General features: G+C 48.2%; 1 protein-coding gene across 1 annotated transcript in view; it reads right to left on the reverse strand.

The window, feature by feature from the left end:
* mnta (MAX network transcriptional repressor a) overlaps nucleotides 1-20,463 on the reverse strand; it is a 124,198-nt gene that overhangs the window by 83,015 nt on the left and 20,720 nt on the right. The window contains exons 2-4 of the mRNA XM_078422090.1: nucleotides 18,491-19,013; nucleotides 7,802-7,843; nucleotides 7,580-7,691 (exon numbers count right to left, since the gene is read on the reverse strand). Coding sequence (XP_078278216.1) covers nucleotides 7,580-7,691; nucleotides 7,802-7,843; nucleotides 18,491-19,013 — 677 coding nt within the window. The remainder of the gene's footprint in view (nucleotides 1-7,579; nucleotides 7,692-7,801; nucleotides 7,844-18,490; nucleotides 19,014-20,463) is intronic.

Genomic DNA, 20,463 nt, shown 5'->3' on the forward strand with positions numbered 1-20,463 from the left:
TTAGCAGAGGGAAGAATGTAGCTGTTTCGGGCGGTCACGGTTGCGCAGCGGTAGAGTTGCTGCCTTACAGCAAATGCAGCGCCGGAGACCCGGCTTTGATCCCGACTGCGGGTGCCGTCTGTATGAAGTTTGTACGCTCTCCCTGTGACCTGCGTGGGTTTTCTGTAAATTTCCCCGGTGTGGGACGAATAAAGGAATATATTATTCTCCGAGATCTTCGGTTTCCTCCCACACTTCAAAGACGTAGAGGTTTGTAGGTTAATTGGCTTGGTAAATGTAAAAATTGCCGCCAATGGGTGTAGGATAGTGTTAATGCGCGGGGATCGCTGGTCGGCACGGACCTGGTGGGCCGAAGGGCCTGTTTCCGTGCAGTATCTCTAAACTAAACTAAACTAAGAGAGCATGGTACCATTTGGGCCGGCCCTCTTCTCACTTCTACCATCGGGCAGGAGGTACAGAAGCCGGAAGTCCCACACCACCAGGCTCAGGAACAGCTACATTCTTACAAGCATCAGGCTCTTGAACTGACCTGCACACAATCCTAATCCTACCTCTACTGACCACCTGATGAACACAAAACACCGCGGCACGGTGGCGCAGTGGTAGAGTTGCTGCCTTACAACGAATGCAGCGCCGGAGACTCAAGTTCGATCCTGACTACGGGCGCCATTTGTACAGAATTTGTACATTCTCCCCGTAACCTGCGTGGGTTTTCTCCAAGATCTTCGGTTTCCTCCCACACTCCAAAGACATACAGGTATGTAGCTTAATTGACTGGGTAATTGTAAAAATTGTCCCTAGTGTGTGTAGGATAGTGTAGGATAGGGAATGCAAGGGCTACTTGAAGTTAGAGAAATCAATGTTGTGTATTATGTTTAGTTGGCCTTTATGGCCAGCTGCAGCTGGGCCTTTGCAAATGGCTCCAAAGTCTGGCAACTCTTGCTGATGAATTTAGTCGGCTGCTTCTATACATTGTGCACTTAATCGGCAATTGTACGTTTGTACGGCAATAATCTTACCGATCTGTATGAAAAAAAGGAATCTCACTGTACCTTGGTGCACGTGATAATGGGGCGGCACAGTGGCGCAGCGGTAGAGTAGCTGCCTCACAGCGCCAGAGAGCCCGGGTTTCATCCTGACTACGGGTGCTGTCTGTAAAGGGTTTGCATGTTCTCCCTGTGACTGCGTGGGTTTTCTCCGGGTGCTCCGGTTTCCTCCCGCACTCTAAAGATGTGCAGGTTTGTAGGCTAATTGGCTTCAGCAACAAAAAAAAACACAACTTGTCCTTAGTGTGTAGGATAGTGCTGGTGTACGGGGTGATCGCTGATCGGCGTGGACTCAGTGGGCTGAAGGGCCTGTTGCCACGTTGTATTTCTAAACAAAACTAAAATTAAACCATCAAATCTCTGTCCTGTCGATCGACCCCTGAGAATATAAAGTATAAGAAAATAACTGCAGATGCTGGTACAAATCGGAGGTATTTATTCACAAAATGCTGGAGTAACTCAGCAGGTCAGGCAGCATCTAGGAGAGAAGGAATGGGTGACGTTTCGGGTCTGAAGAAGGGTCTCGACCCAAAATGTCTCCCATTCCTTCTCTCCTGAGATGCTGCCTGACCTGCTGAGTTACTCCAGCATTTTGTGAATAAATACCTGAGAATATAAAACCACGTAACCAGGCTGTCTGTAGGGGATAGGAAAAAAAACTACAGATGCTGGTTTAAATCGAAGGGTCTCAAACCGAAACGTCACCCACCCCTTCTCTCCCGAGATGCTGCCTGACCCGGTGAGTTACTCCAGCATTTTGTGTCTACCGTCTATAGGGGATGTTAGGAGCATTATGCTTCCAAACCTACCAGAGGTCTACACTAATGATTGGGTGAATCGAGTTCATATCCTACAGTAGCTGGGGAAATCTAAATTCAATTCATTAAAGCAACTTTGCGATTGAAAAGCTAATATAAGCAAAGGTGCCCCTGTACAAGGTACGATTTTTATTAAGATCTCCGAGATCTTTGGTTTTCTCCCACTCTCCAAAGATGTACAGGTATGTAGGTTAATTGGCTTGCTATATGTGTAAATTGTCCTAGTGTGTGTAGGATAGTGTTAATGTGCAGGGATCGCTGGTCGGCGCGGACCCGGTGGGTAGAAGGGCCTGTTTCTGCGCTGTATGTCTAAACCAAACTAAACCCATGTCATTCATTCGTGCCCTAATGTAGGATCAGTAGCATGACACTGAAAACACATCAGGCACTTGGCAGGCTGCAGAGCAGATAAAGAATAATAATACCCTATAGTATTACAATAACTGCACAATAAGTTAAAACATGAATTTGTTCTTATTCCACATGCTTTGATGTTTCTAAATAATTCGTGGAGAGCAAGAAATAAAAGTAGAATATGCCACAAATACTCAACAAGTCAGGCCATATTCGTGAAGAGGGAAACAAGATTAACATCCTAAGACCCTATGGCAGTGTCGTTTAGTTTTCACCGGAGATAGACCCAAAATGCTGGAGTAACTCAGCAGGACAGGCAGCATCTCTGGAGAGAAGGAATGGGTGACGTTTCGAGACGAATGCAGATGACTAGACAACTCCTCAGTTCAAGATAGAGGTGCCAACTATCTCACTCCCAAATACGGGACAAGGTGACGTCACCGCCCCGCGCCCCACGTGACCTCACCCAGCCAGCGGCCACGCCCTTCCACTCCACCAATGACGGCCTTGTCCGGAGCTAAAATGTTGGAAACCTAGAGTGTCGGGACCTAAACTGTCGGGGCCTACAGCGTCCGGGCCTACAGCGTCGGTGCCCACAGCGTCCGGGCCTACAGCACCCCCCGGGCCTAATACGGGACAAGGGCGGTCCCATATGGGACAAACCAATTTAGCCCAAAATATGGGATGTCCCGGCTAATACGGGACAGTTGGCAACCCTAGCTCAAGAGAACTTTGATGAGGCAGCATTTGGAGTGCAGCGTGCAGTTCTGGTCACCTCATTACAGGAAGGATGTGGAGGTTCTTGAAATGGCGCAGAGGAGGTTGACCAGAATGATGCCTGGATTAGGAGGTTTTAGCTACAGGGAGAGAGGTTGGACAGACTTGGATTGTTTTCTCTGGAATGCTGGAAGTTGAGGGAAGAACCTGATAGAAGTGTATATAATTATGAGAGACATGGATAGGGTAGACAGTCAGAACATTTTTCTCAGGATGGAAATGTCAAATACTGAAGGGTGAGGCCGTAAGGTAAGAGGGGCAAAGTTTAAAGGAGACGTTCGGGGCAAGTTCAGGCAGCACGGTGGTGCAGCGGTAGAGTTGCTGCCTCACAGCGCCGGAGGCCCAGGTTCGATCCTGACCAGGTCTTCTCCAGATGCTCTGGCTTCCTCCCACACTCCAAAGGTCTACAAGCTTGTAGGTTAGTGGCCTTCTGTAAGTTGTAAATTGTCACTAGTGTGCAGGATAGTGTTGGTGTACGGGATGATCGCAGGTCAGCACAGACTCAGTGGGCCGAAGGGCCTGTTTTCGTGCAGTATTTCTAAAGTTTGTTTTAGAAATGGGTTCCTGGAACACACCCATTGGGGTGGTGATGCAGGTAGATACAATGGTAGCGGCGTTTTAAAGACTTTTGGATGGGCACATGGATATGCAGGGAAGGGAGGGAGATGGATCTTGGCATCATGTTCAGCACAGACATTGTTCAGTTTAGTTTAGTGCCACGTGTACCGAGGTACAGTGAAAAGCTTTGTGAAAAGCACTGTACCTCCGCACACTGAACTGACGATAAACCAAACCAATCTCAACAAGACATTGTGGGCTGAAGGGCCTGTCCCTGTGCTGCACTGTGCTATTTTCCACCAGAGCAGGAAGGGGATTGCACAATAAATGGCCGTGCCACGCATCCACAGGTAAATAAACTCGAATCTGGCTCATTTTCAAACAAAGCGTGGTGGTTTTCGCACAAAGGGTGGTGGGTGTATGGAACAAGCTGCTAGAGGAGGTAGTTGAGGCAGGGACTATCCCAACATTTAAGAAACAGTTAGACAGGTACATGGATAGGACAGGGTTGGAGGGATATCCAAACGCAGGCAGATGGGACTAGTGTAGCTGGGACATGTTGGTCGGTGCGGACAAGTTGGGCCGAAGGGCCTGTTTCCACACTGTATCACTCTGTGATTGCATTTGTCGTGGTTCAAGGAGGTGATGACACGTTTCAAAACTCCCCAAACAAAACTCCCGATGCACTATGTGGTGAATCTGTGGAATCCTTTGCCACAGAAGGACGTGGAGGCCAAGTCAGTGGATATTTTTAAGGCAGAGATAGATAGATTCTTGATTAGTACGTGTGTCAGGGGTTATGGGGAGAAGGCAGGAGAATGGGATTGAGAGAGAAAGATAGATCAGCCATCATTGAATGGTGGGAGTGGACTTGATGGACCGAACGGCCTAATGGCTGGGTGAGGTCAAAGGGCGGTGACGTCACCCTTTGTCCCTTATTTGGGAGTGAGGTAGTTGGCAACCCTAGCGCGGACTCAATGGACTGAAGGGCCTAGTCCCATGGTGTAGCTCTAAAACTGAAACTAAAACTTAGTTACACACAAAAGCTGCAAAGCGTAAGAGGAAGCCACAAGGTTGAGACTGAGGCAACAGTGTTCCCGGAGAGCTGAGCTACAATTCCTGTCCGATATGGTCACAAAATGAAATGCAGAATTTTGCAATGCAGAGTTGCAGAAATGCAGAATTTCAGGAAGTAAAAATTACAAAGCGAAAAAACAAATAGTGAGAGGCCTGGAAAGAGTGGAAGTGGAGAGGATGCTTCCACTAGTGGGAGAGTCTAGGACTAGAGGTCAAATCCTCAGAATTAAAGGACGTTCCGTCAGAAAGGAGATGAGTAGGAATCTCTTTAGTCAAGAGGGTGGTGAATCTGTGGAATTCATGGCCACAGAAGACTGTGGAGGCCAAGTCAATAGATATTTTTAAGGCAGAGATAGACAGATTCTTGATTAGTACGGGTGTCAGGGGTTATGGGGAGAAGGCAGGAGGACGGGGTTGAGAGGGAAAGATAGATCAGTTATGATTGAAAGGTGGAATAGACTTGATGGGCCGAATGGCCTAATTCTCACTTATGAACATGAAAATCTAAGGAAACACCGCAGATTCATTATGATCGCTGTCGTTTTATTTCGGGGTTGAAAAAGTATTCCCTTCATTGATTTCTGTGCAGGTTTGGGAATTATTGTAGTTCACGAAAAATAAGTGGACTCTTTGCCTTTGAAAATTTTGATTAAACAATGCCTGCAACGATTGAAAAGGAAACTTCACGTCCGGATATTTGAAAAATTACAGCATTTAAGTTTAGTTTAGTTTAGTTTAAAGATAAGGCAAGGAAACAGGCCCTTCGGCCCACCAAGTCCGGACCGACCAGCTATCCCCACGCGTTAACACTATCCTAACACACTAGGGATAATTTTACTGAAGGGAGAACATACGAACTCTGCACAGGCAACACCTGAAGTCAGGATCAAACCCAGGTCTCTGGCGCTGTGAGGCAGTAAATCTACCACTGCGCCATCGTGCCATACTGTTTGATGGGCAGGTAGTAAATATGCAGAAACAAAGAACCATAGCTGCTGGGTGGTAAACAAATGGACTGACTGAAGGAGGGTCTCGACTCGAAACATCACCTGTCCATGTTCTCCAGAGATTCTGCCTGACCCTCGGAGTTACTCCAGCACCTTGTGTCCTTTAGTGAACATATGTATGGGTTGGCTATAACAGCCGTAACGTATCAACCAATATAATTCCAGTACATTGTTGTACCCTACCATTGGTACTGAGTTTTTGGTTGATGCCTTCAACAAAGGATGTATTCGATATGCATCTTGATGGTAGCCCACTGACACAACAAACAAAATCAGAAACCATTCAAAAATATTCTGAGGATTTTTAGTTCAGTTTAGTTTGAAGATACAGGCCCTTTGGCCCACCGAGTCCGCACCGACCAGCGATCCCCGTACACTAGCACTATCCTACACACACTAGGGACAATTTACAATCTTTACCAAAACCATTCAACCTACAAACCTGTACAACTTTGGAGTGTGGGAGGTAACCGGAGCACCCAGGGAAAACCCACACGGTCACAGGGAGAACGTACAAACTCCACACAGACAGCACCCCTAGTCAGCATCGAACCCTGGTCTCCGTCACTGTAAGGCAGAAACTCTACCTCTGCCCCCCCCCCCCCCATATTAAAAATCTTCTAACCCACCACTCAAACTCCAGGTCCCTCAGGTCGGCCGACTTGGGGCTACTGACTATCCCGCGGTCTAGGCTTAAGCTCAGGGGTGACCGCGCTTTTGCGGTTGCAGCTCCTAGACTGTGGAACAGCATCCCTCTCCCCATCAGAACTGCCCCCTCCATCAACTCCTTTAAGTCCAGGCTCAAAAACGACTTCTATTCCCTAGCGTTTGAGGCCCTCTGAGCTGTAAACTGTTTATGTATGTGTTGTTAGGTTTGTATGGTATTGTATGTGCTTTTTTAGTACCTGCACTGATGTACAGCATTTGGGTGTGCGTGCATTAGGGTTAGCGTTTGAATGTGCTATACAAATAAAATTGACTTGACTTGACTTGACACTGTGTCGCCCTTTGATTTGAGATAAGAATGTGTACCAAAAGAAATCACCACAAGAAATCCCAGGACTGATGCAAACACCAAGTCGTGAAACAAGAAGATTGCCTTTAACACAGACCGTATTGTCATTTCAATACAGAAACAGGCCCTTCGGCCCACTACATTCATGCTGCCCCTGTCCATCTCTCTGAGAATCCTGCTGGACTTGCTAAAATTAGTTTGTAACATAATTACAACATTATTAAGAGCACACTTACTCCTCCAAAACCCTTCATAATACGATGTTTACATAAATTATCAAACTTTTTACTTGCTCACGTTGAAACTGTTTTTGATTTTTAATTAAATTCCGCATAGACGCGCCAAATTTCTTCCTGGAAAATGCCAACATCACAGAAGCTCGATCACAAAAGCCGAGAGTTTCATTTGATTACGTACTTTCCAGCAAACAGAAGTCCCATTCTAGAATAGCGACAAAAACCTTAACACCAGCCCTCAACAGAACAGTCGAATTATAGAAATTGAAGACCTTTTCAACAAACTTTCCCAAAGAAAATCATCACAGCCACAAATCTGACCGTTGCAAAACAGAAAAGAGACACGGCAGTCTGATCACTGTGTGCAGTGCTGGAACTGCTGATGCTGGTTTAAACCGAAGACAGGCACAAAGAGCTGGAGTAACTCAGCGGGACAGGCAGCATCTCTGGGGAAAAGGAATGGGTGGCGTTATCTCCATCCCTTGTTGAGATATCTCTTGTTGAGGTATCTCTCGTTCCCCTCTCCCCCGGCTCTCAGTCTGAAGAAGGGCCTCGGCCCGAAACGTCACCGATTCCTTTTCGCCAGAGACGCTGCCTGACCCGCTGAGTTACTCCGGCTTTTTGCGTCTGATCATTCACTTTCCACGACAGTTCGGTCGAAGTTACCAGAAACTCTCCACGTTGTTCATACCTGGATATATCGCAAGGCACTCCGTAAAACACTGAGGTTTGAAGTTTTCTTCTCATCCAGATTGGGAATGTTCTTTTTCAATGTCTCAAAACATTCCTTTAAGTGTGCCCTCCTGTCAACCAACAAATGCAAATGGAGACCATGAAACTCTGCTGGTTTCAAAAAGGACTCATTTCCTCCATCTTCCAACCACACAGAATACTGATATAAGCCGGTACATACCTATTCTTCTCCAGTTTATTGTGCACCTCCCTCGTCCCTGCCCTGAAATCAAAAAAGAACGACTTGTTTACACATTATTCCGGACACCCAACCAAACTTCACAAAACCAAAGTTAGATAGAGCTCTAGGGGCTAATGGAATCATGGGAGAAGGCAGGCACAGGTTACTGATTGTGGATGATTAGCAAAATGCTGGTGTAACTCAGCGGGTCAGGCAGCATCTCAGGAGAGAAGGAATGGGTGACGTTTCGGGTCGAGACCCTTGACAGGTCTCGACCCGAAACGTCACCCATTCCTTCTCTCCTGAGATGCTGCCTGACCCGCTGAGTTACTCCAGCATTTTGTGAATAAATACCTTCGATTTGTACCAGCATCTGTAGTTATTTTCTGACACTACGTGGATGATTAGCCACGATCACAATGAATGGCTAATGAAGGGCCAAATAGCCTCCTCCTGCACCTATTTTCTATGTTTCTATGTTTCTAATATAAACGAGAGAAAATATAAAGGTAGCAAGGAGGTACAAGGAACTGTAGATGCTGGTTTAAACAACAAAAAAGACACAGAGTGCTTGAATAATTTGCGGGGCTAAACCTTCATAAGGGTAACAATTTCATTTTCTCAAAAGAAGACACACAAAGTGCTAGAATAACTCAGCGGGTCAGGGGGTTCCCATAAAGGAAACAGTGGAGTAACAAGGAACTGCGGATGCTGGTTTATACCAACGAAAGACACAAAGCACTGGAGTAACACAGCGGGTCAGGCAGCATCTCTGGAGAACGTGGATGGGTGACGTTTCGGGTCGAGACCCTTCTTCAGGCTGATTGCAGGGAAAGAGGTTTAGAAGGCTGGAAGAGAGGAGTGGCAGGACAGATTAAGGCGGTAATAGGTAAATGCAGGGGGTTGTTTGAGAGGCAGATAGTGCACAGTGGTAGTTGCTGCCTCACTAGAATTGTGTTAATGTGCAGGGATCGCTGGTCGGCGTGGACTCAGTGGACCGAAGGGCTTGTTTCCTCGCTGTATCTCTAAACTAAACTAAACTCAGGTCATTGGACAAAGGCCAGAAATGAAAAGACAGGTGTGTGCCCAGAAAGGCTAAAGAGCTGAGAATTGTGAAGCTCTCGGGTAGAAAGGTTGTGAGTTGTGTAGCCCGTGGAAGGGATGGAGGTGGAGGCAGCAGTGTGATTTTCTGAGGTGACTCAGCAGGTCAGAAACATCTGGAGAACATGGATAGATGCTGCTTCAGGTCGGGACCTTTCTCAGCTCCCCCTGTCAGGGGGGTTCTCATTGAAACTTACCGAAAAATGAAAGGTCTGGATAGAGGATGCAGAGTTTCCACCAGTGGGAAAGTCTAGGACCAGAGAGCACAGCCTCAGAATTAAAGGACGTTTCTTTTAGGAAGGAGATGAGGAGGAATTTCTTTAGTCAGAGGGTGGTGAATCTGTGGAATTCATTGCCACAGGTGGCTGTGGAGACCAAGTCAATGGATATTTTTAAGGCAGAGATTTTGACAGATTCCTGATTAGTACGGGTGTCAGGTGTTATGGGGAGAAGGCAGGAGAATGGGGTTGAGAGGGAAAGATAGATCAGCCATCGTTGAATGGCGGTTATCACAAAATGCTGGAGTAACTCAGCGGGTCAGGCAGTATCTCTGGAGAGAAGGAATGGGTGATGTTTCGGGTCGAGACCTGAAACGTCATCCATTCTTTCTCTCGAGAGATGCTGCCTGACCCGCTGAGTTTACTCCAGCATTTTGAGATAACTTCGATTTGTACCAGCATGTGCAGTTACTTTCCTACATGATTGAATGGCAGAGTGGACTTGATTTTTTTTTTAGATTTAGAGATACAGCGCGGAAACAGAACCTTCGGCCCACCGAGTCCGCGCCGCCCAGCGATCCCCGCACATTAACACTATCCTACACACACTAGGGACAATTTTTACATTTACCCAGTCAATTAACCTACGTACCTGTACGTCTTTGGAGTGTGGGAGGAAACCGAAGATCTCGGAGAAAACCCACGCAGGTCACGGGGAGAACGTACAAACTCCGTACAGACGGCGCCCATAGCCAGGATCGAACCTGAGTCTCCGGCGCTGCATTCGCTGTAAGGCAGCAACTCTACCGCTGCGCCACCGTGCCACCCCTTAACTGCAGATGGGCCGAATGGTCAAATTCTGCTCCTAGAATGTATGAACTTGCGAGATCCCGTACCACTTTGTGTCTTTTTTGGGAAGTCGGCGTCTGCAGTTCCTTGTCATTTTTGCGTTCATTTACAGCAGTTCCACGAATCAGTCGATCTCAGTTGCCCTGCACTTTTCCCATTCATTCCCGCATGGCCTGCTGTGAACTGTGAAGTCGATTGGCATCCCTCCATCTTTCCAGCAAAAGCCATTTCATTCTGAAGACCCTGGCCTCCACACTGTGCACTGTTCTGAGGCAGATTACGCCTCTTCTGGTTTCAACACTGAATGCTCTCAGCGTCTCTCCCCAGCATCTTAATCATCCCTCCTGAACGTAACGAGTTGTCTCGCGGTGTCACTCCACAAATTCCTCTAGCTCCTCTCTTCATCTCCCCTCACCACAGTGAGATCTTTCAATCTAATCCAAGTCTGAAGAGGGGCCTCGACCCGAAAGGCCGCCCATTCCTTCTCTCCAGAGATGCTGCCTGCCCCCGCTGAGTTACTCCAGCTTTTTTTCTGAATTTCTTCAGTTTAAACCAGCATCTGCATTTCCTTCCTACACATCAGTTTAGTTTAGTTTAGTTTAGTTTAGTGATACCAAGGGCGGCACGTTGGCACAGTGATAGAGTTGCTACTTTACAGCATCAGAGACCCGGGTTCGATCCCGATTACGGGTGCTGTCTGTACGGAGTTTGTACGTTCTCCCTGTGATCTGCGTGGGTTTTCGCCGGGCGCTCCGGTTTCTTCCCACACGCCAAAGAAGTACAGGTTTGTAGGTTAATTGGCTTCGGTAAAGTTGTAAATTGTAAATTGTCCCAGGATGGAGCTAGTGTGCGGGGATCGCTGGTCGGGCCGAAGGGCCTGATTCCACACTGGGCCTCTAAATTAAACTGAAGACACACCATGGAAACAGTCTTTTTGCCCCACCGAGTCCACACTGACCGTCGAACATCCATGCACACAAGTTCTATGTTATTCCACTTTCCCATCATCAATTTCTCTTAGAACATAGAATAGTTCCGGAACAGGCCCTTCAGCCCACAACGTTTGTGCCAAAACCAACTCTCACCTGCCTGGACATAATCCATTCCCCTCCATATCCATGTGCCTATCCAAAAGTCTCTTAAAGAAGAGAGACCCAAAATAAACTATCTGCCCCCACCACCACCCCTGGCAGTGCGTTCCAGGCACCCTTCACATACTCTGTCACAAAGACTTGCCCCACACATCTCCTTTGAACTTTGCCCCACAGACCTTAAACCTTTACCCTCTAGTTTTTGATTTTTTGCCACCCTGGGGAAAAAGGTTCCGACTGTCTACTCTATGTCTTCCTATTTCTTCCTAGAAACCTATTTCTACTCCCTAGCGTTTGAGGCCCTCTGAGGGGGCGCTGTGAACTGTTTATGTATGTGCTGTTATGTTTGTGTGCCATTCTATGTTCGTCTCTTAGTACCTGAACTGATGTACAGCACTTTGGTCAACGTGGGTCCGAGTGGGGTACCGCAAGGCTCGGTGCTGGGACCGCAGCTATTTACAATATACATTAATGACTTGGATGAAGGGATTAAAAGTACCATTAGCAAATTTGCAGATGATACAAAGCTGGGTGGTAGTGTGAACTGTGAGGAAGATGCTACGAGGTTGCAGGGTGACTTGGACAGGTTGTGTGAGTGGGCGGATGCATGGCAGATGCAGTTTAATGTGGATATGTGTGAGGTTATCCACTTTGGTGGTAAGAATAGGAAGGCAGAGTATTATCTGAATGGTGTCAAGTTAGGAACAGGGGACGTACAACGAGATCTGGGTGTCCTAGTGCTTCAGTCACTGAAAGGAAGCATGCAGGTACAGCAGGCAGTGAAGAAAGCCAATGGAATGTTGGCCTTCATAACAAGAGGAGTTGAGAGGTCCTTCTGCAGTTGTACAGGGCCGTAGTGAGACCGCACCTGGAATACTGTGTGCAGTTTTGGTCTCCAAATTTGAGGAAGGATATTCTTGCTATTGAGGGCGTGCAGCGTAGGTTTACTAGGGTAATTCCCGGAGTGGCGGGACTATCATATGTTGAAAGACTGGAGCGACTAAGCTTGTATACACTGGAATTCAGAAGGATGAGAGGATCGAAACGTATATGATTATTAAGGGGTTGGACACGTTAGAGGCAGGAAACATGTTCCCATTAAGGGGGAGTCCAGAACCAGGGGCCACAGTTTAAGAATAAGGGGTAGGCCATTTAGAACGGAGATGAGGAAAAACTTTTTCAGTCAGAGAGTGGAATCTGTGGAATTCTCTGCCTCAGAAGGCAGTGGAGGCCAATTCTCTGAATGCATTCAAGAGAGAGCTAGATAGAGCTCTTAAGGATAGCGGAGTCAGGGGGTATGGAGAGAAGGCAGGAGCGGGGTACTGATTGAGAATGATCAGCTATGATCACATTGAATGGTGGTGCTGGCTCGAAGGGCCGAACGGCCTCCTCCTGCACCTATTGGCTATTGTCTATTGTCTATTGTGGGTTGTTTTTAAATGTGCTATACAAATAAAATTGACTTGACTTGACTTCCTGTTGTAATTTTACAGACTTCTATCAGGTTTCCTCTCAACTTCCAGTGTCCTAGCTAATGCCCCCTAATCCAGGCATCATTCTGGTACACTTCCTCTGGGCCCTTTCCAAAGCCACATCCTTCCTATAACCAGGAAGATCTGCACGCAATATTCTAAACGTGGCCTCACCAAAGTTGTTGCACCATGACTTCCCGACAGTTGTACACAATACTCCGACCAATAGACAATAGGTGCAGGAGGAGGCCATTCGGCCCTTGGAGCCAGCACCACCATTCGATGTGATCATGGCTGATCATTCTCAATCAGTACCCCCACACTATATACATAGTGTATACAAGACCAATGACGACAAGCATGCTGTACGCCTTCTTTACCTCTGTATCTACTTGTGTTGCCATTTTCAAGGAGTTATGCACTTGGACCTCAATACCTCACTGTACATCAATGCTGTTAAATGCCAAACATTGTACATTGCCCCCTAAAACCCAACCTCCCAAAGCGCAACCCCCCAGGCTTGCTCGGATTAAACTCCATTTGCCATTTCTCTGCCCATTTAGTTTTTAGTTTTGTTTAGAGGTACAGCGCAGAAACAGGCCCTTCGGCCCACCGAGTCCGCACCGACCAGCGATCCCCGCACATTAGCACTATCCTACACACACTAGGGACAATTTTACACATACACCAAGCCAATTAACCTGCAAACCTGTACGTCTTTGGAGTGTGGGAGGAAACCGAAGATCTCGGATAAACCCCACGCGGTCACAGGGAGAACGTACAAACTCCGCACAGACAGCACCCTTGGTCGGGATCGAAACCGGGTCTCTGGCGCTGTGAGGCAGCAATTCTACCGCTGCGCCACCGTGCCGCCCACAAAACTTCCCTACATTTAGAGTCAAAGCGTGGAAACATGCCCTGCGGCCCAACTTGCCCACCCCGACCAACATGCCCCATTTACACTAGTCCCACCTGCCTGCGTTTGGCCCATACCCCTCTAAACCCATCCTATCCATGTACCTAGGTAAATGTTTATTAAACGTTGCGATAGTACCTTTTACAGCCCATGGTTTAAAACCTTTCCCTGAAGATACTGAAGACGGTATTAGACACGGACTGAGATATCTGGGGAGTTGGGACATTTATCTGACTGTTGCAGACATGTGAGGCAACCAAGAGAACACTGGCTCATCTTTAAATGGGCGCTTACATTTCTCATTTTAATTTATTAAGAAGCAGCATTAAAGCAGCCTGCAACTATTTATAATCAAAGCTGTCAAAGATTTAATTGTGACCGAGACCACAAAGCGGCTCTATAATCCTCAGCATCGTTACGTAACTGACCGACTTTAATATAAAAGGTTATTTTGGCCTTTCTTTCTGAATGAAAGAAAACTATGGGGTTAATACTGGGATTGACTCATTGAATGAATGCACGATATTTCATTACAGTACTGTTAACCTAGAATAGGAGCAGTGAGATAAACATCTTCCAGATTCACTGCTTTCTGCAGGAGATTTAACTTTCCATTCACAGGGCCGAGTGCGTTGCTGGCAAAGTTAACTTTAATAGCCTCACTGTTGTTTTCCTCGATCATAGTGACCTGCCAGCCCATTTCACAAGGTCGAGTCAACCCACTGGCGTATCTGGGGGCTCATAGATCAAAACAGCTACTGATTTAGGTCAGCACGGTGGCGCAGCGGTAGAGTTGCTGCCTTGCAGCGCCAGAGACACGGGTTCGATCCTGACTACGGGTGCTGCCTGCACGGAGTTTGTGACCACGTGGGTTTTCCCGTGACCACGCGGGTTTCCTCCAACACTACAAAGACGTACAGGTTTGTTGGTTCATTGGCCTTGGTAAAATTGTAAATTGTCCCTAGTGTGTTAGTGTTAGTGAGCGGGGATCGCTGGTCGGCGCGGACTCGGTGGGCCGAAGGGCCTGTTTCTGTGCTGTATCTCTAAAGTAAACTAATCTCCCTCCATTAACCATAATCATGACTTTGTCTTTAAGATTTATTTCCTGAACTACATTTAAATGCTCGGATGGTACAACGTGGAAACAGGCCCTTCAGCCCACCGAGTCCACCTTCACCTTAAACTTATGTCCTCTGACTCTCGATTCCCCTACTCTGGGCAAGAGACTCTGTGCGTCAACTCGATCTATTCCTCTCACGATTTTATACACCTCTATATGATCACCCCTCATCCTCCTTCTTAACTTCTCCCGACAGCTCAGACCCTCTAGTCCTGGCAATATCCTCGTAAATGTTCCCTGTACACTTTCCAGCTTGATCAAGCGGTCCACTCTATCAAAATCTTTCACTCAACAGATGTGTACACTGTGGACGGCTTGATTGTAATCATGCATAGTCCTTTCTCTGGCGTGACAGCATGCGACACAAAGCTTTTCACTGTACCTCGGTGCGCGTGACAATAACAAACGAAATAACAAGCTTGAGTTGAAAAAGAAAAATCGGAGCACAAGGAACTGCAGATGCCGATTTACCAAAAAAGGCACAAAGAGCTGGAGTTAGAAGGCAGTAGATGGGACTTTAGGTGAACTTTTGGCAGACGAGGAGAGGTCTGCTGTGCGATCTTACCAGCTTGTATGCAATGCAATGCATCTCACTGTATATAGGTACATGTAACAATAAAGTATCATTGAATAGAATAAAGTAACTCGATGGTATTTATTCACAAAACGCTGGAGTAACTCAGCAGGTCAGGCAGCATCTCAGGAGAGAAGGGATGGGTGACGTTTCGGGTCGAGACCCTTCCTCAGACTGGGGTAGGGTCTTCAGTCTTGGGAAGGGTCTCGACCCAAAACGTCACCCATTTCTTCTCTCCCGAGATGCTGCCTGACCGGCACGGTAGCGCAGCGGTAGAGTTGCTGCTTTACAGCGAATGCAGCGCCGGAGACTCAGGTTCGATCCTGACTACGGGTGCTGCACTGTAAGGAGTTTGTACGTTCTCCCCGTGACCTGCGTGGGTTTTCTCCGAGATCTTCGGTTTCCTCTCACACTCCAAAGACGTACAGGTATGTAGGTTAATTGGCTGGGTAAATGTAAAAATTGTCCCTAGTGGGTGTAGGATAGTGTTAATGTACGGGGATCGCTGGGCGGCACGGACTTGGTGGGCCGAAAAGGCCTGTTTCCGGCTGTATATATATGATATGATATGATATGATATGACCTGCTGAGTTACTCCAGCATTTTGTGAATAAATACCTTCGATTTGTACCAGAACCTGCTGTTATTTTCTTATAGAATAAAGTAACTCAGTGGCTCAGGCAGCATCTCTGGAGAACATGGCGTGGCAACGTTTCGGGTCGGGACCCTTCTTCAGAATTTTTGTTCTTGGGGGAACAAAAAGGGCTATTTCATATTTCGCTTGATCTATTCTACATTTTCCTTGATCTCAACCTCTCTGCCCGTATTAACACCTTACACTTCCTTGTCTATGTGTCTCCCTCTCCCTCGACACCAGTCTGAGGAAGGGTCTCGACCCGAAGCGTCACCCGTTCCTTCTCCCCAGAGACGCTGCCCGTCCCGCTGAGATACTCCAGCATTTTGTGTCTATCTTCGGTGTAAACCAGCATCTGCAGTGGCTTCATACACAGGGTCATCTCAACTTCCCTTTTTCACGAAAATTTTCAAAAGAGCACATTTTTATTCCAAATTACAGTTTTCGGTAGTGATCTGTGAATTGGGTCGGTCTAGATTTACATTATGCGGATTGCCATAATGCACAGGTCACCTGTATGTGGGAGTGGTTTCTGACACAGGACGTTTGGTCTAGGTAATTAAAACTCTGGCTCCAGTGATTCTGGTGGTTGTTACTACACAGGGAGGGACAATTCAATTCAAAGTTCTGCAAATGCTGAACAATTTATGCATCGATCAGACTCGGGTTCGATCCTGACCTTGGGTGCTATGTAGACCAAGTTTGTACGTTCTCCCTGTGATCGCGCGAGATTTCTCCCACACTCCCACAAAGACGCAGTTTAATCGACTTTGGTAAAAATTGCAAATTGTCCCTGGTGTGTCAGATAGTGCTCGTGTATGGGGTGATCGTCGGTCGGCACGGACTCGGTGGGCCGAAGGGCCTGTTTCCGCGCTGTATGTCTAAACTAAACTAAACTCAATGATACTTTATCATCACGTGTACATAGGCACAGTGAGATTTGTTTTTGTATATAGTTCAGTACAAGTCTGACCATAGATTAGCACAATCACACAATCTCCCGGTTGTCAAACACTTTAACTCCTCCCATTCCCACACTGACCTTTCTGTCCTGGGCCTCCTCTACTGTCAGTGAGGCCAAACGCAAATTGCAGGAACACCACCTCATATTTTGCTTGGGCAGCTTACAGCATGAATATTGACATCTCTAACTTCAAGTAATCCTTGCTTTCCCTCTCTCTCCATCCCTCCTCCATCTTAGCTCTCCTACTAGTTTCACTGTCCTCCTGATTAATTTTACTGCATTGTTGTCACCTTTCCCACAGCCAACAATAAACCATTGTACAATTCCTTGATCCTCATCTGCTTTGATCTGTCCTTTTCACACCATACATGCTCCTTGTGCCCTTCCATATCTCCAGTTTCCCTCTCCCCCTGACTCTCAGTCTCAAGAAGGGTCTCGATCCGAAACGTCACCCATTCCTTCTCTCCAGAGATGCTGCCTGTCCCGCTGGGTTACTCCAGCATTTTGTGTCTATCTTAGGTTTAGAAGGGTTATCGGCCAAATGCAGGCAGGTAGGACTGGTGAAGATGGGGCATGTTGGTCGGCACGATCGAACTCCTGCATAGAAATTCAATCATCCACATTGTGGTATTACTCTGGTCATTTGTCACAGGGACACAGTCCTTCTTTTGCCCAGCCTTACCCAGGTGCAGGAAGGAACTGCAGATGGTGGTTTAAACCGAAGATCGACACAAAAAGCTGGAGCAACACAACGGGCCCGACAGCATTTCTGAAGAAACATAGAAACATAGAAAATAGGTGCAGGAGTAGGCCATTCGGCCCTTCGAGCCTGTACCGCCATTCAATATGATCATGGCTGATCATCCAACTCAGTATCCCGTACCTGCCTTCTCTCCATACCCCCTGACCCCTTTAGCCACATCTAACTCCCTCTTAAATATAGCCAATGAACTGGCCTCAACTACCCTCTGTGGCAGAGAATTCCACAGATTCACCACTCTCTGTGTGAAAAAAACCATTCTCATCTCTGTCCTAAAAGACTTCCCCCTTATCCTTAAACTGTGACCCCTTGTTCTGGACTTCCCCAACATCGGGAACAATCTTCCTGCATCTAGCCTGTCCAACCCCTTAAGAATTTTGTAAGTTTCTATAAGATCCCCCCTCAATCTTCTAAATTCCAGCGAGTACAAGCCGAGTTTATCCAGTCTTTCTTCATATGAAAGTCCTGCCATCCCAGGAATCAATCTGGTGAACCTTCTCTGTACTCCCTCTATGGCAAGAATGTCTTTCCTCAGATTAGGAGACCAAAACTGTATGCAATACTCCAGGTGTGGTCTCACCAATGCCCTGTACAACTGCAACAGAACCTCCCTGCTCCTATATTCAAATCCCCTCGCTATGAATGCCAGGAAAAGGAATAGGTGAAGTTTCGGGTCGGGACTGAAGAAGGGCCTCGACCCGAAGCGTCACCTATTCCTTCTCTCCAAAGATGCCGCCTGTCCCGCTGCGTTACTCCAGCACTTTCTGTCTATCTTCGGTGTAAACCATCATCTGCAGTTCCTTCCCCACACACTGTGCAATTACCCGCTCCATTCTCGCCCTCCCCTTAAACCCGTGTCCTCTGGTTCTTGATTCTCCAACTGTGGGTGCCCTCTTCACCCGATCAATTCCCCTCGTGATCTTCTCCACGTCTACCAGATGGCCCGTCATCCTCAGTGAGGAGGAGGGTCGATGGTGCGGTGGTACTCACCCTCCGGGCCTCCGCCGTTGATCTTGGGGCTTGCCATCGTCCAAGGGGCCGGGCTTGAGCGAGGCTGGCTGCTGGGGCAGGGGCGATTGCTGGATGAAGTGATGGTGCGGGATGGTGAGCACGGAGCTCTGGAGGTGCGCGGACGGGCTGCCCACCGCGGTGGGACCGGGATGGGGGTCGCTGAAGGCGGGCGTGGGGGAGGGGTGGAGCAGGGGCGGGGAGCCGGTGTTGCCAGGGCTGAGCGCCGCCGCCGCCGCTGCCGCCGCCGGCTGGTGCTGGTGGGGGAGCGGGGAGCGGGTCGGCGCGGGGATGACCACGTGAGACACCACCACTGTGGCGGTGGCGGTGGCAGCGGCGGCGATAGCGGGAGGGGGCAAGGCTTTCTGCACCAGCAAGGCTGGAGCGGCCTGCACCTCAGGCTTAACCCCTTCTCCCCGCAGCACATTGTTGACCCGCTCCAAGTCCGCTTTCCTGCACTCCGCCCCTCTCTCAAACTGCAGCTCCTCCCGTCTCTCATGCTCTTCTGCAAATCAAAAGAAAGAGAGATTAAAATGACCAACTGATCCTTTAGTTTACTTTAGAGATACAGCGCGGAAACAGGCCCTTCGGCCCACCGAGTCCGCGCCGACCAGCGATCCCCGCACACTAACACTATCCCATACACACTAGCGACAGCTTACACTTATACCAAGCCAATAACCCACAGACCTATATATTTTTAGACTGTGGGAGGAAACCGAAGATCTCGGAGAAAACCCACGCAAGAAAAGGCTGTGGAGGCCTAAGAAATTAATATTTTTATGGCAGAGACAGACAGATTCTTGATTATGGGGAGAAGGCAGGAGAATGGGGTTCGGAGAGAGGGATAGATCAGACATGATTGAATGGTGGAGTAGACTAGATGGGCCGAATGGCCTAATCCTGCTCCCATTACTGATGACCTTATGAACTATATTCTGCACTCTGTATCTTCCATGTTGCTCAACCTATTGTACTTGAGCGTGATTTGATTTTGATTATGTAGAAAGTATTATCCGATTAGATTGGATAACATGCAAAACAATGCAAAAGTATTTCACTGCAGGGGATGGTAATAAACCTAAACCTAAAGCAAGAAATTAACCATGGACTTCAGAAAAGGGAAGTCACGAGACCTTGAGCCAGTTGGTGAGTCAATGGGTGGGAGAGTTGCCAGCTTCAAATACGTGGGCTTTAACATCTCAGATGATCCGCTCCATGTAGGGTTGCCAACATCCTCACTCCCAAACAAGGGACAAAGGGTGATGTCATCATCCCGCGCCCCCACGTGACCTCACCCAGCCAGCGGCCATGTGCTCCCGCTCCACCAATGGCGGCCGCCCGGGCCGGGAGGCGGGTTGCTAAGCAACCTCCGTTAGGCGGAGCCAGGCCCTATACTGTCCAGGACTACAGTGGGCCCCGGGCTACATTGTTCGGGGCCTACAGTGTCGGGTCCTACAGTGCCGGGTCCTACAGCGTCTGGGCCTACAGTGTCCAGGCATACAGTGCCGTTCGGGCCTAATATGGGACAAGGGTGGACCCGTACGGGACAAACCAATTTAGCCCAAAATACGGGATGTCTCGGCTAATACGGGACAGTTGGCAACCCTAGCTCCAAGCCTAGCACATGGATACCATCATGAATAAGATGCACCAGCATCTTTACTTTGAGGTTTGTAGAGGTTTGGCACTGAATGCTCTCACTAATGCCCACACATGCACTGTAGAACATATCCTGACTGGTTGCATCACGGCCTGGTACGGCAATACCACAGGAAGACACGAGGCCGCAGGGAGGGGTGGTCTCAGCCCGGTCCATCACGGGCACTGCCCAACCCACCATCGACAGCATCGGCGCCAGGCGCTACCCCAAGGAGGCGGCATCTACCGTCAAGGTCGCCCACCACCCAGGCCGGGCCCTCGTCTCGCTGCCACTGCCGGGCAGGAGGTGCAGG

The sequence above is a fragment of the Rhinoraja longicauda genome, chromosome 26 (assembly GCF_053455715.1).
Source record: "Rhinoraja longicauda isolate Sanriku21f chromosome 26, sRhiLon1.1, whole genome shotgun sequence".
In the NCBI taxonomy this organism is placed as follows: domain Eukaryota; kingdom Metazoa; phylum Chordata; class Chondrichthyes; order Rajiformes; family Arhynchobatidae; genus Rhinoraja; species Rhinoraja longicauda.